Source organism: Topomyia yanbarensis, unplaced genomic scaffold (genome assembly GCF_030247195.1).
Source record: "Topomyia yanbarensis strain Yona2022 unplaced genomic scaffold, ASM3024719v1 HiC_scaffold_95, whole genome shotgun sequence".
NCBI lineage: Eukaryota > Metazoa > Arthropoda > Insecta > Diptera > Culicidae > Topomyia > Topomyia yanbarensis.
The window spans coordinates 41,893-56,661 of NW_026684213.1; the positions used below are offsets into that span (position 1 = coordinate 41,893).

The 14,769-nt window shown below is 40.4% G+C and overlaps 3 protein-coding genes across 6 annotated transcripts in view; 1 reads left to right on the top strand and 2 right to left on the bottom strand.

The window, feature by feature from the left end:
• Window positions 1–5,038, top strand: part of LOC131696216 (cytochrome P450 6g1-like) — a 46,208-nt gene extending 41,170 nt beyond the window's left edge. For both annotated transcript variants that reach the window (XM_058984759.1, XM_058984760.1), the window contains 3 exons: window positions 4,074–4,180; window positions 4,249–4,524; window positions 4,588–5,038. In XM_058984759.1, coding sequence (XP_058840742.1) covers window positions 4,074–4,180; window positions 4,249–4,524; window positions 4,588–4,869 — 665 coding nt within the window. In that variant the 3' untranslated portion in view covers window positions 4,870–5,038. The remainder of the gene's footprint in view (window positions 1–4,073; window positions 4,181–4,248; window positions 4,525–4,587) is intronic.
• On the bottom strand, window positions 4,920–6,436 carry LOC131696218 (probable methyltransferase-like protein 25). Its single transcript, XM_058984761.1, has 2 exons — window positions 5,837–6,436; window positions 4,920–5,768 (listed from the first exon to the last, which is right to left on the bottom strand). The coding sequence occupies exons 1-2, from the start codon at window positions 6,434–6,436 to the stop codon at window positions 4,920–4,922; spliced, it is 1,449 nt and encodes a 482-aa protein (XP_058840744.1).
• Window position 6,437: 1 nt separating this feature from the next.
• Window positions 6,438–7,291, bottom strand: LOC131696219 (protein LTO1 homolog). 3 transcript variants are annotated; one of them, XM_058984762.1, is made up of 3 exons: window positions 7,253–7,291; window positions 7,062–7,112; window positions 6,438–6,874 (listed from the first exon to the last, which is right to left on the bottom strand). In XM_058984762.1, the coding sequence occupies exons 1-3, from the start codon at window positions 7,278–7,280 to the stop codon at window positions 6,447–6,449; spliced, it is 507 nt and encodes a 168-aa protein (XP_058840745.1). In that variant the 5' UTR covers window positions 7,281–7,291; the 3' UTR covers window positions 6,438–6,446. The 3 variants fall into 3 exon arrangements, with proteins under 3 accessions (XP_058840745.1, XP_058840746.1, XP_058840748.1); XM_058984763.1 differs by having other exon boundaries at window positions 7,231–7,285; XM_058984765.1 differs by having other exon boundaries at window positions 6,438–6,871; window positions 7,253–7,280.
• Between the last annotated feature and the right edge of the window lie 7,478 nt (window positions 7,292–14,769).

Below are 14,769 nucleotides of genomic sequence, written 5' to 3' on the forward strand. Positions count from 1 at the left end.
CACATCCCAGAAGAGAAATAACCCAGTCAAAAAGGGCAAGGGCAAGTTGCTGGCTAACGGGGGCTATTTGCCAACTCGGATGCGCTAATTGCCCTTCAATTTGCCAGCAAATTGCTGGCAATTAGGGGGCTTATTCAAATGCAACATTTGGGCGATTTGCCGCCGTCATTTTTTTACCGCCCAACCCGCCCTTAAATCGCCCACGGAACGCGCCATTTAATCGCCCTCAATTGCCCAATATGAAAATACAAATAATACTTATTTTCGGATTCATTATCTACTCACATAAACTTATGAGTACACTAGGTAATCATCACCAAACTATAGGAAGAATCAATGGTGAAATCGGTATTGCACACCAAAACTTACCACAATCTGACCTTCATTAAGGCTTTAGGTCAGAGATCTTGTTTCACTATACTTACACACGATTCCACAATTTCCCACATTCCTTGGCTAAATGAAGTACACCAGACAAATAAAATACAAACACGCCAATCGTTTAAAAAAAACAATTTTAAGCTTAAACCAAACATGAACCGCCATGTTTGAAAAACGCACAAAACAACCAAGTCCATTTCAGCCGCCTGAAAATTTGTCTAAAAAAATTGCCTTTTAATCGCATTCGCAAATTGCACTTGTTCCCACGGGCAGTTCGCATAGGCGAGTTGAGTTAAACGTCAAACTGTTTGAATCGTTTAAATCGCCTGATCATATTCGTCCGCATTTTTTTTGACCGGGTAGAATACATCGGCACATACATCCGAGAAATAGCTCGCCTCCACAGAACCCGGAACAGACCGTGGTACACGAAATGTCCGAACAGGTTCGAACATTAACACCAACTTACCCAGGTCGCTGCGAACAGTTGGATGTTGTTGGCTTGAATCAAAACTTGTCGAAAGTAAACAAAGTTCATTCCGTAGCGTCAAACTCGCGCCCAGGTGTCGAAATAATTAGAGTTCAACGGGGTGCTGGAGCATTGCCAGACAACTTTTATTTTCCAGATTAAATTTTAGGAAACTTCCCAGTTAAGCTCAGTCGGAATGCAAAATCGGTTGTGTTACTGGAGCCGGAATGCGAATTAGAGCCAGCCAGAAATCAAGCTCATTAGCGGCTGAACTTTACTGGGTTCCGATAACCATCCAATAGCCTTCAGGAACCGCTGTATTAGGTGTATCAGTACGATTCGGTTTAGCCGCATAATAGAGACCTATAAGAACCGAGGCGGCCCAAAGCCGCTAAGAATCCGCCGGACGAGGTGGCCGTCGACCCGCCTTCGGAAGCAAGTGAACCTGTGATCCACTCGTTTGCCCGGCTTACTCAAACATGGGCGCTATCCCTATTTTAAGGCGTACCACTTTGGGTGATGGAATCAAAATAAAATTGCTAACGCTAGCAAAATGTAAACACAAATGAACACTCCGGATGAACCTATCGTCAACTGACATTTTGACGACTTTTGATTCGAGCCAATAATAGGGACCCCTGATGCCCTCATCCCGAAGTTGTTCAGGCCAAATTTCTAGAGTTGATGAACCAACGATTCCCGAACCGCGTCCGGAATAACACTGACGCTTCTAAGGTGCAAGAATAAGTTGGAGTGGGGATCTGCGGAATAGGAGCGGGTCTGGTCTACCGCCTCCCCACAAGCTGCTCCGTTTTCTCGGCAGAAGCTGCTGCCATCAGTCTCGCGATTGAAAGGAGACCAGAGGGAATATCGACTATCATTCTGACGTACTCTATGACGGTCATATCCCATAAGTTATATAGCACTCTTGAAGTCTTTCTTAAAACCTAGATTGCACTTGTACTGTGCTATAAAACTTAAATTGTTACTTGGGTATCCCGCTTGGAAACGGGAACGTCATGCCACCCTTACATACAGGCTATAGAGGACACATGCGATCCGTTGTCTACGATATGCTGAGTAACCGGTCACTGCGGGATTAGAGGAAAGTAGGAAGCCGACTCATTGACAGCTCGTGGGAGACAGACCGAAGATTGCTGACCAAATTGGTATTTTCTCCCACTTCAAATCAGAAACCATGACTCACTTTATTACTAGCAGGAAGAGCCAACCCGGCCACCTCCAAAAATCAAGGAAGGACCGGAACAATGGATCGATCGGAGTAACAGACTCACCGTGGTAGATTGTCAAAATTTTCGAAACCTCCATCAACTACCGTCTTCAATCCGAGACATTCTGGCCAACGACCTGACAAGTGAGGAGACAATTATCTCATTCTCGAGAGATGCCGAGCTGCTCGAGATATTATAGGTACCCCACCGGATTGTTCGCCTCACCCGCTCTGGAGTTGTACTCTAAAATCCAAAGCACTCCAGCGACCCTCAACGAACAACCTATTAGTAAACCTTTAGAATATCGCCAATAAAGTCTACAATGGAATGTAATATAATAGATGTAACATTTTATTATCTTCTCGGGCGAAGAACCAAGTAGGTTAATCCTCGTAATAAACAAACAACCAATAATCCTGTAAATCACACTTTCTGTTCACTTACAAAGGAGATCCGATAAGGAGGTTCGATGACAAACAAGCATTCAAATAATCCGTGGCCAAGTTCAACGACTGCCAATATTTAGCACAGAAGAAATTCCCAGTAGTAGACACGAAATTGCTACGTAGCCCGAAATTCAGACATAGACATAGCTGAACCGTAAATTCCAGACCATTGATAATCAGCCTCCAAGTGACCAAATTAGATGTCATACAATTTGACGCCTCTCCAGCTCAAGCATGCCTGGTACAATCAACCAAGGACGTTTGCAGCTGAAATAATCAAAAAAGAGGTGCCGATTCGGTGTCATCGGGTATCGAATCAGACCGGCAATTGCAGCATCCACTGGCAGCTGTTGGCTTTCCCCTTCACAAATGGTGTTCCAATTCGTTGGAGTTCTTGCAACACTTGCCACCCAATAACGTGAGACTAAAGTGCCGTGGAAGCAATGCACAGTGAATAAGGTCATCAAAAACTAGGTCTGCTTTGGGATCCTAACGCAGGTATTCCTCGCCAGCCAGCGACAAAAGACTTGACCAAGCAGTTGATCTACGCCTAAGTCGCCAAATTCTACATATCGGTTGCCCTGTACTTATAACGATCGTCCAATCTACAAGCGCAACGTCGGTGGGAATTCTAGGCTGCCTAGGACGCCCGCTCGATGAATATTTCAACAGTCGTAATAACTCTAAACTTAATTGTCATACCTAAACCAAATCCAAGTTCTTAAATGAATGACAAACACAACGTGATGGCCTATGAGTGGCGTGGCACAGGTTCTCTGATACACCGGTCGTGACATACCTGTGTGTACTCGCGAATCATATTGGCCGACGTAGTCATTTTTTTTCGAGAGCTCCGCGAAAACAACCTTGAAGTTGCCAAAATCCTAGCCTCGAGCAGGATCCTTGTAGAATTTAAACCCCGGAATTTGTTTGAAACGCGATTTCGCTCGGATTTTAGACACGGGCCAAGACACTCCCATCGAGTTTCGCCAACACATAGCTATTACTGGCCTGGTTACTGGGCACAGTTTATTGTTTGAGGATTTAGTTGTTAACTTATTCGGTAATATTTGTAGCCTTCTCGGGGAAGAATTCGTCGCAAAGTACAACGGTTATCATTCATTTTACTCGTCAAATCATAGTCAGACATTTTGGAATCATTGTCCGAATGACCTTCAACGACAGTTGTCGATACACATTTCTACTCCGACACTAAGATTGCACTTTATGGGCAATTGTGAATGTTGTCGGAATCATTTCATTGTGATATCACGAGCGCAATTTATTTTTCTTATGGTTAATCGTTGTTCAAAACTATCGCCCGTCGTTCCTAGTATAGCTATTCGCCCGCTGAAAGCATTCAGCTCTTAGCATAAATTTTCTTGTCGGTAGCTCCGCTCAGTTCCTCGATTTGTTAATACCCAAGACATCTGTTGAAATCCCGTGGTTTAAAATAACAACGTCCTGGTAAAATTTCAGTCCAATAATAAAAAACACACAGAGATATATTATTAATAACTAATGAAGACTCTTTTCCTTAAACAGCTTTGAAGGATGACATACTGGTAGCTCAAGCTGCTACTTTCTACATGGCCAGTTTCGAAACGACCTCCTCGGTACTGTCATTTACGCTGTACGAATTGACCAAGAATGTACGTATATTTTTGAAATGCTCTATCTATTCGTTTAAAGTAAAAAAAAACTTTTATCATCTTCATAGCCAAAGGTTCAGCATCGACTACGAGAAGAAATACGCCTCTGCATACAGCAACATGGCCCGGATCTTCCCTATGAATGCCTGATGAATGAAATGCCCTACCTTGGAATGGTGATTTCGGAAGCTGCTCGGCTCTATCCAGTGCTACCGTTTCTGGAGCGTCAGTGTACCCTGCCGGAAGGCAGCACCGGTTACAAACTTGAGCCCTTCCACGACTTTGTAATACCGAATAAAATGCCGGTGCTGGTTCCTATCTACGCTATTCATCGCGATCCAAAGGTTAGGCTGCATTCGTTTAATAGCTAACAGCAGAGTAAAACGTACTATTCCGCATATTTTCAGTTCTTTCCTGATCCACTACTTTTTAATCCGGAACGTTTTGCGAAAGAGAACCTGGACAATATTCTCCCGTGTACTTATATGCCGTTCGGTGTCGGTCCCAGGACGTGCTTGGGTTCACATTTCGGAACGCTGCAGGTAAAGGTTGCCATCGTGCGGATACTTGCGCAATACCAAATAGCTCGATCGGAATCAACGCCGGAGAAATTGACCTACAAGAAAAATGCCTTTACATTGCATTCAAACGAAGGGTTGTTTGCTGATTTAGTAATTGATAAGTTGTAGCATTCGGATTAGAAATTAGCAGTGAACGTTATTTAAATCGAGCTATTTTTTCATTTAAATGCTAAAATTGAATAACAGCGTGGTGAAACGACTGGGTCAAATAATTTCACCAAAAAACTGTTATCATAACCACGTTCTTTCAAATAAAGAAGACGATCTAACAACACAAGACCCTCAACGACGGGTGCGTAGGTCATTCGATAAAGATAAAATACTTTTAGCTGTTTCAGTTCCACCTCAAACTTTTCTTCCATGTCAGTCAGATATTCATCGGAAATCGGTGAATCGTCGATTTGCAGCCGCTTGAGCGATTTTCTGGTGTAATCTAAAAAATCCTTACACTTCATCTTTCCTACTTGACTGTCCTCGTCCGCTTTGAGCTCCCGTAGAACAAGCTGTAACATTGCACGATAACCAAGTTTATCGCTGGGATCTTCCTGGTTCACTGCCGAGCGCTCCAAAGATTCTCCTGCCATGTTACGAACGTTTCTCGCAAGGAAGAAACCTTTATCACGAAGACAATCACTCATCGGAAAGCCGAAACCTGGATTATCCTTTATTTTGTCCTGATTGTAATATCTATCGTGTACAAATTCTTCCACCAGCAAATGATAACAACAGCCAACATTACACAAGGCATTAATATGCCGGTTTTGGTGAAATAACCTAAGGCAGTTGGGTCCCAGATTGCCACACGTGTGCAGGCCAGCTAGACAAAAGTGACTGGAGCTCGAATCGGGGAATTGGCCATTAACCAGTTCTATTAGATCTGTTTCAAAATCAATTAACTTAGTTGTCGTTTTGTAGTTGAGCTCCACTCGGTTCGTATCTTGAAGCATTGTGGTAAAGTAATCATCATTGTTCAGGTTCGATCTTTTCACCGCTCCTCGGACTTTTTTCTGAAAACATATTACAATTCAGTCAGGTTCAAAAATATTCACATAGCAAACTAAAAGAAACAACTTACCTTCAACCGATCCCGCCGCTGTTCTGCGCTAGCCGTGTGCCCCTCATTAGAATCAACTCCTAATACCTTAATCCCATGTTCCAGAGCTACACGAGACGATAGATATCCCTTGCCATCGCCAGCATCAACTACAGCGACTTGATCCAAACTTGGCAAACTGTTCTTACTCGCCACGACTGCACAGAGTGAGGCCACCACAGCAGAAGCAATTTCCACTTCGTGACACTTTTTGGTACTCATCAGTTCTGGCATTCTAAGACGAGTCTGCTTCAAGCATGCATTGAAAGCAAATTTAAGATCGTCCAAAGCCATACAAGCACCGGGAAGAGCATCCAAGCGGTAGCGCTTCATAATTTGAATATGCTTTGTAATCGCAGGGAATCCACAAGCCTTCAAATAGTCGCCATTAAATTGATTCCAGAAAATTTGTTTAGCTTTAATCAAATCATCGCTAGTATTAAGCTCGTTCCTAATGTCCAAGGGAATGAACGTGTTCCAATGATCTTTTGTCAGGTAATCAACCATGTGGCAGTTCAGGAAATCCATCCGGGGCTTCAAGAACTCGGCTAATACTTCTAAGTGGTTTCGAATCAGTTCCATCCTAACCGGTCTAAAACGAAAGCTCATTCGTTCGTGAATATTTCGCCGAAATCTTCAGCAATGTGCACAATTTCTTATACTTATTTCTCAGCTTCAGCAATTTTTCTAAAATGTCGATTTCTAAATCATTAACCTTTGGGAACGCTTCGATTTCTTTTTTCAGCTCTTGCAGTAGAGCAGTTGCTTTCGAACTTGACCCCTCTGCACTGCTTTCCCGAGCGCAAAGTACGCCGTAATAGAATCCCAACTCGGCACCGATTTCCGCGCCCCGATGATATCCGAAATGATAAGCTTCTACGTTTCCCTCCTGCGATCCAACCTGCAGTCCTTCCTGATAGCTGCGCTCAGTCAGCCGTTCCTCTACTAGCAGCAAATCTTCGAACACATCGTTTATATCGACTTCTGTTTCTTGTTGCAACGGTTTGGATTTTGATTCTGCTGGAAAAGGTTTTCAAAATTGGAAATTTTATTCAATATATTTACGTTTAATGTTACCGCGCGACGGTTTCTTTTTTTTATTAAAACAAGTTGTTTGACCTAAATTCAACAGATGTTATATACAGATGTTATGATACAGTATGATTCATAAATTAGAAATTACAAATCGTAAAGAACGTTATCTCACCTTCTGACATGACAGCAATCAACACGTGGAACAGCTTGGTTTTGATGGTTTCTGCAGAAACATTATTCAAATATATCTAGGATCAACCAAATAATACTAAAAGAAATTATTGCAGATTTATAATAAATTGTATTCAACACCCTCAATAAAAATAATATTCATCAATCACCAAAATAATGTTCAATAATTACGTGCATCGAGCAGAAACAAAACAACCATCTGACTTTGTATCTGACATTATGAAAACTGTTATATTCACGGCGGGATGTACAAAAAGCAGAGCTGCCTGCTTGTCTTAATTTGAATAACCGTTTATATTTGTGAAAAGGGCAGATAAACAAAATCAAGCTTGATTTATGAAAACAGCGAAATTCGCATTTGCCGCAAGCAGAGAAAACGGCGATGACATTCTCAAGGTTTTGTTTCAAATGTTATTTGAAAAACCATACCAAATATTTAGCAAAAATGGTCACCGAAGTGACTTTTCACTGAATCGGACGAACATTCGAGATCATGACATTTTTTGGTTTCGTTATTTTTGGTATCTTTGTTGCACTTACGTTGTTTCAGTTTCGTCGATTTTGGCGACCAAGCTTATCATTTCCCAGAAAGCCATTTCCCAGAATTCCCTTCCCCAAAATGTACCATTCCCCAGAAAGACATTTCCCAGAATGTACCAATTCCTAGAAAACCATTATCCAGAATGTCCCATTCCCCAGAATGCTCCATTCCCCAGAAAAGTTAATGTTTTTATTCATTATTTGTGGTTAAGCCAAAGGGTTGCGCATACCTAATTTAAGGAACTTAAGCGGTGTTAAGCTGCTGAGGATGTGCCATCGAAAGCAAACCTGTTATCCTCTCGTATAACCGGTTTACTCGAACATAGGACTTGGTTCCATCTTTGGAGCTTTGGTTGAATCCATATTAAAATCGAAATGAATGCATATTTTTACAAATGGTTTCGTGAGTTTTAGAGCTTTTCTTTTGTATTGGGAATGTTTCGTAAGCAAATGTACGATCCACCCGATTGCTCGGTTTACTCAAACAGGTTGCACTAAATACATTCGAAAGTATTTTCATACTTTACGCCAAATGATACTTATATCACAGAGTTACAGACATAATACTCGACAACAATTATTCGTCAATGTTAGCGGTCATTTTGAATTGAATATATTTTTAGTTGAGACTGTTATCGCATTTGCGATTATGGCGCCACTGACATATGCGCAAGTATACGGGGGATATACCAATTGTTCCTGGGCCTGAGGGTTAACTAATTTGTAAATGAGTGGTTGGAACCGTGTAGAAAAGGTGTAGCTAGTGTTTTGGCCGAATTGGTGCAACAATATTTGAGCGAGGAGCCGCCGCTTTCGACGGCTTATCCTTACCAGATTAACATCATGCATCAGTTCCTTGACTTAGGTAATGTACAAAGTTTTGGTTTCGCCACATAACCTTACTTACATAACACTGTTTCATTCTCTTGGATCCTATGAAGGGAGCTTTCTATGGTTGTTGCCAAATGGCACTGAAAAAACACCTGTACTGAATTTTGAGATTTGACCTATATGTATGTTTGTATTATTAAATGAAAAATATTGCTATTGTCTAATGCTGTTACCAGTGCACTCTTCGAGGTGAGCAATATGGCTAACATACTGAAAAAATGTTTTGAGATTCATTAAAAAAATTTCCCGCTTCTAACAAAAAAAAATGTCTGGGAAATGGAACTGTGGAATGAACTTATGAACCAATGCTCATTCTGGATATGGTTTTTTGGAAAATAGTTTTTTCTGGGGAAAACACTTCGGTATTTTAGTTTCTATGGAATGGTTTTTGGGGAAAGTCAGCCATTCTTTATTTTAATTCGGAATAAATAAGTAAGTGTTGCAGCAGTGCCAAAACTAATGAAACTAAAATGACGAAACTGTATTCCAGCACTGTTGGTGCGTCAATCGTTGATTCTTTATTATTTCGAATGGGCATTTTTCAACAGCATTAACGAATAATGAAACGAAAGTTTGTCAGTATGTACACTAAGATGCGTAGAATGCGGGGGAGTGATAATCTCAGTTTGTTTACTTTTGTTAGTTACGTTGATTTCAAAAATCTTGCTTGAAATTATGGACTTTTGTTAATAGGCAACAACGTTTTTTTTCCATCGATCGATGGGGGTCAGTTTGACAACGTCAGAATCGCTTGAAATGTTATCAATAAACGGCCGTAACAGTAAATAAAAGAAAAAATGACTCTTTCTCTAATGTGATGCAAGCTAACGTGCTTCTCGTTCTCAGGCTTCTTTACTGCTCTCGATATTAGCTCATTATCTCTTTTGCAAGCAGTTAAACGCAGTAGGGCTGCTTACTAGCTCCCACCGAAAGCGAGAGAACACGCTCTCGAGAATCAAGAGATTTTTTTGTGTTCACGCATATCTCTCTACCGCTCAGGGGGGATGCGAAAGTATTAATTCTCGTCCAATTCAAGAGGCAGTGTTTCTCATCAGATGCTCAGTTACAGAAAGAACATGTTTGAAAAAAATGCGAATAAAATAAGATGGTTTCGAAAACAACAAAATGGCGATATTTTGTATCAAATGAGTGCTTTACTTAGGCTTTGCATATTCAAACCAGCCATTTATATGTACACACTAAGCTAACCCAAAGTTGTTCAGTAATTTCATTTGACGATTTGCACAGTAATTTTTAACGGAGATCAGCAATTGATTTAAAAAAATTGCGAAAGCGTATTCATTTTTCAGCAACTTCGGTAGATTTACGAATAATTTGCTGCTAAAACCTGGAATATTTTTAATTGAATTTATTATTACTTTTGCTTTTTTCGGTAAATTATCCACTATTCAGTAAAATACTAACTTGTTCGGCAAAAAGTTAAACATCATCGAATCTCGCCAAAAACATACAAAACACGTACAACTAACCATCTGTTAAATCGCCATTTACGGGGAAAAACATTAACACGACGTGTTTGCACATTGCGAATACTTCTTAGTCTTTCGTAAAACCATGAATTTTCAACAGAAACTAGTGAAAGCAGTATTAGTGAGATTTTTGTGGTTGCCACAATAGATCTAAATATTGGTCGCAGTGGTCCGTCTCCAACAAAAAAAATGTTTGAGGTATATTCATTCCTTGACTAGGGAAATTTTATACATGACGATTTTGGATAAAGGATTTGACTGTCGCAAGTATGATAATTTTTAGCCTGATAGTGCAAGGAAGTGTAGATTCAATCGCAAAAAAGTGGAAATAATTCGGCTTTATTGATAGTTATTGAAGATTTTTGCGAACAATAATGATGAGAATGTTTTGTGTTCAGAAATTCCGGGTGAAAATTCGTAACCAAATCCAGGAAATGTGAGATTACTTTCGTTCGAATTTTAATTTTCTGTACAACCTTTAAAAGCTGGTAAATTAATTTCTCTCTAGCAATTCGTCAAATTTAATGATCAAATTACTAAGAAGTCAGCAATACTCCTCCTCCTCTGGAAATTTGCTGAGTATTTTTGACGTTTGGATAAAAACGGAATATCAGAAAAACTATTTTTTTGGCTCTAGGTAAAAGCAAAAGGTTTAATAAAGGTTTGCTCTGTCACAAGCAAGAGGATTTAGTAATGAGAGCATGTGGTTTCTCTCTGCTCTCCTAGTTACCGGCAAAAAATGCGCAAAACTCATGTTGTATGCGGGAAAAATATTTCTCTATCTCTTCGTTGCAAAGATGAGTAAAATAAAGCGTCGTTCTTAATTAGAACTTAGTTTATGTCAATTATATGCAAATTTTGCTTCTAAACAACGTCCTTATGTTGGCTGTGATGACATGGCGTCATGTCACCATCTTGGTAAACTATCTTTACACTGAGAAGAATCCTATGGTATCTGTGACCTGACTCTCGTGGTTGTATTAACTATTTGCAAATATAACAGAAACGACCATGACAATGGTAATACTAAACTTTTGTATCATAATAAATACTACTAAAGTCGATTGTCGCTTAACCAACGACACGACTAGACACTGGCATTCCAAAACTGTATCGCAAATCTGACTACCCCTCAGTGACTCAGGTAACTGGTACTGTCAAATTTAAAATTTCCTGAGAAAATGCGTGAAACTAGCAACACTTTGGAATCTATTATTTATTTCAAATAGTTACCGTTGCATTCCCTGGTTACGAAGGGAAAATAGTGACAACAAAACAAACCCAAAACTAGAGAGTGTGAAAACGGTGAATAACTCGGCAGTAAATGGTGGTGAATCTAGATAGTTCGGCACACTGCCGGATCCAACTGACAGCAGAATGGATTTCGAGTCAGTTGAATTGATTTGAAAACCCGCAACATCCACTGAACAACCTCAACAAATCTAGATCCATATTACAGCAACGGGGCGAAAATTATCATTAACACGGCGCAGTAACTGGATGTCAAGCCAATCCAGAAGGAACCAATCAAATACAAAATCCTGCGATTCCAATCCTCGTAGTGGGGCAGTGCAAGCCAAATACACAACTGGTAATGCCAACTTCAACAACCATAACGATCTCGTCGCCTGAATATCGCTGCACACTGTGCAAGAAACTGATAGCCTTTGCTTCCCTGTTGCAGCAACAAAATGCTCTGGAAAACCAAAATTCTGTTAAACAGGCAGCTGAAATCAAGATAGTCGATCACGATGACCACCTCTTCATGCACATCATATTGAAACGTCGTGTGAGCCTGATGTAATTCGAATCGAGTCAACATGCCCCATAGAAAATTTGACAGTCATAAATTTCCTAGTCGACCGACGAAATCGGGTGCTTCGAGGTCGACAGATTCATTAACCGACTAAGTTGGATTTCGTCGGTGAAGAATTTTCGTCATCATATTAATCGCCAGATTTAATCTAAACCAACTAATCGATCGATTTAATTGGTTGAAATAGACCGATTTCAACAGATTTCGTCGGACATATTTAGTCGGTTGTCTTGTCGGTAGATGTCCTTGTTAAACCCCCATAAGAGTCGGTGCAACAATCGACCGATTAATTGGTTGAATTGTCGGCCGATTAGGCGGAGGCAAGCCGATTTAGTCGGTGGGAAATTCGGGAGGATTTTCTACAAAGCGCCACCCCAATACCGAACCCAGCATATCAACCACCAGCAATATCCACAACATCAACAGACACGAAGCCAACGTAATATACCGATCGATGAAGCTCTATGGTATTTATCTGCAAACGATTAATGTAAGCCCTATTCAATCCCACTCCTGCAGCGTGTGCTCTCTGACATTCCTGAATGAGAAACTGTGCTCAACTCATGAAGATGTACTAGTGTGTGACTGATGGTTCCCCGGCGCCGTTGATGTCGAACGATTAGGGGTATGACCATCTCCACCAGTAAGAAAATGGTAGGCAGTTCCTGTACAGAATGCTGCTTGCCCTGTGCTGCAGTCCCGGAATGACATTCAAAGGTATATTCGAGACAATTCATTCTGAATATGGCAAAAATACGATCATCGCCAGCCAGCGCCTAGGATAACGTCACTGATAATATAACTTACAGCGTTACGTGGAGGCCAGCGGAGACAGATGTACGTACAGTACAGGAAACTGACCATAGTGACACCCGGACGACGCTCTACCACTGCAAAAAACAGTAACAACATCTAATTCATTAAAATTTACCTTAATTACTATAAAATCAGAAACTGAAATAAAGGCAGCCCTCGACGATTTTTCTATTTTTATTGATTCATTATAAATATAATTGATCAATTTTTCGGCATGAACACCATTTCGAATAACTCAAAGTTATCTAGGGTAGACGTGCCCCTATTCATCTCATTAGTCACGATGTCAAACTATTTCGCTAATAACTCGGCTTACACTGATTGGATTGCACTTAAATAGGTATCAACATCTTTGCTTCGTTCTTAAGAAGCAGATCAATAAAAAAAACTGGCTTGGAAAATGTAAAATACCCGCGCTAGAGCGAAGCGAAAAGTCGAGTACAACGCACCCTTATTCATCCCACCATTTGAACTAATGCCATAAATAGAGATAGCAGACACTGCTCTAACTAATGGGTTTAAATGGATCGGATGAATAGAGGTGCTAAGATGAATTAGGGCACAGTAACCCTATATGCTAAATTTATATTTAATTGGAACATGGTACATACGTGTTTTGAAATTTGGTCCAAAATTTGTTTCAACTGTTTTTTTAAATTATCGCAGCTTCAGAATAAACCGAAACTTGCAGTAATTTTATCTAAAATGAAGCTTTCTACACCAATTCTCGACAAACATATGATTAAAGCGTTATAGCCAACTGTAAAAATTCGTTCTGAGTGGAAATTCTGAACAAACCGTTACTCGCAAATCACAGATGTTGGTAGTAAACAATAGTGAAAAGTTTTCTTTTTCATTGACTGCTGTGTGCGCTTTAACGCCGTAATCATATGTTTGCCGAGAATTTAACTTTGAATCAATTTGGATTTGTATTTGTATTCGTATGTTTATTTGAGACAATAGCCTGTTTGCGCATTTGCCTTATATCAGGCCAAAGAAATATTAATTTATTTTTTATCCGTGTACGCGTGTACAATGTGTAGATTGTTGGTTGATATTCGGAACCAGAATTTTCCTGCCTAAACACATTGCTTTGCTTCCTAACTAATAAGACAAAGCTCTCTGACCCACCACATAACAGTGGATTTAGCGTTAGTTCGGGTGATTTAAAGTCAATGTTAAGTTGTTTCAGCTAGCCATTAGCTGCAGGATGTTCTATTGCTGGAAGTAAGCGGATACCCTGTCAAACCATTCGGAATTTGATTCGAAATCCTGAATGGAACCAGTATGGATTCCAGCTCAAATGCAACAACCGATTGAGTCGGAATCGGTTGTTGCATTTGAGTTGGAAACCATGCTGACTCCATTCAGAAATCCGAACCGGTTCCGGAATGAGTTTAACTGGGTAATATGTTGCAGCTTGAAACCGTGTTCTCCGGCACACTAATTTCATCGGTCACTTCAGAACTAACTCGCCTAAAAGAAGAAGGTAACAAACGGTGCACTCTGCAGAAAAAAATTATCAAAGAAGTATACTCATTTCTGCTCTTATCATCGTCATCGGAGGAGATCGTTTTCTTTCAGAAAATTGGCCATGCTAATGGTGCCCCCACTCCGCAGCCCGAGAACAATGATCATAACTGAATAGTTCGAACGGGTGACGTTCCGGATAGTGATAGCCTTACAATCGAACAACCTTATCCCTTCTAGCAAAAATAACTAGCTCGCCGGTCATAGTCTGCTCAATCGCAATTTTTGGCTCAAATTTTGTCCTTTCTGCTTCCAGTACTACCACAGAGCGGGTGATCCATTTGACGGGCAGAGGAAAGTACTTCATACTCGGTATAGGTCGACGAAACACATCCAGCACTACAATATCACACGAACCTGCATATCTGATTCTACAATTGACATCCACAAGGGCGAAAAGTGGAATCTACGCTATCTACTTGATGATGATACGCAAAGCAAAATCCACATTTTCACCACGCAATTCCACAAAATAATTTTTCTAGTGAGAAAATTTGTGTTGATGTTATAAACAGAAGATGGTTGCTATGTTGTTATGTATCCTAAAAATCAAAAGGTGTTGCTGGAGAAATTATTTATTTGTTGGCATCGAGGGGCAACTCAAT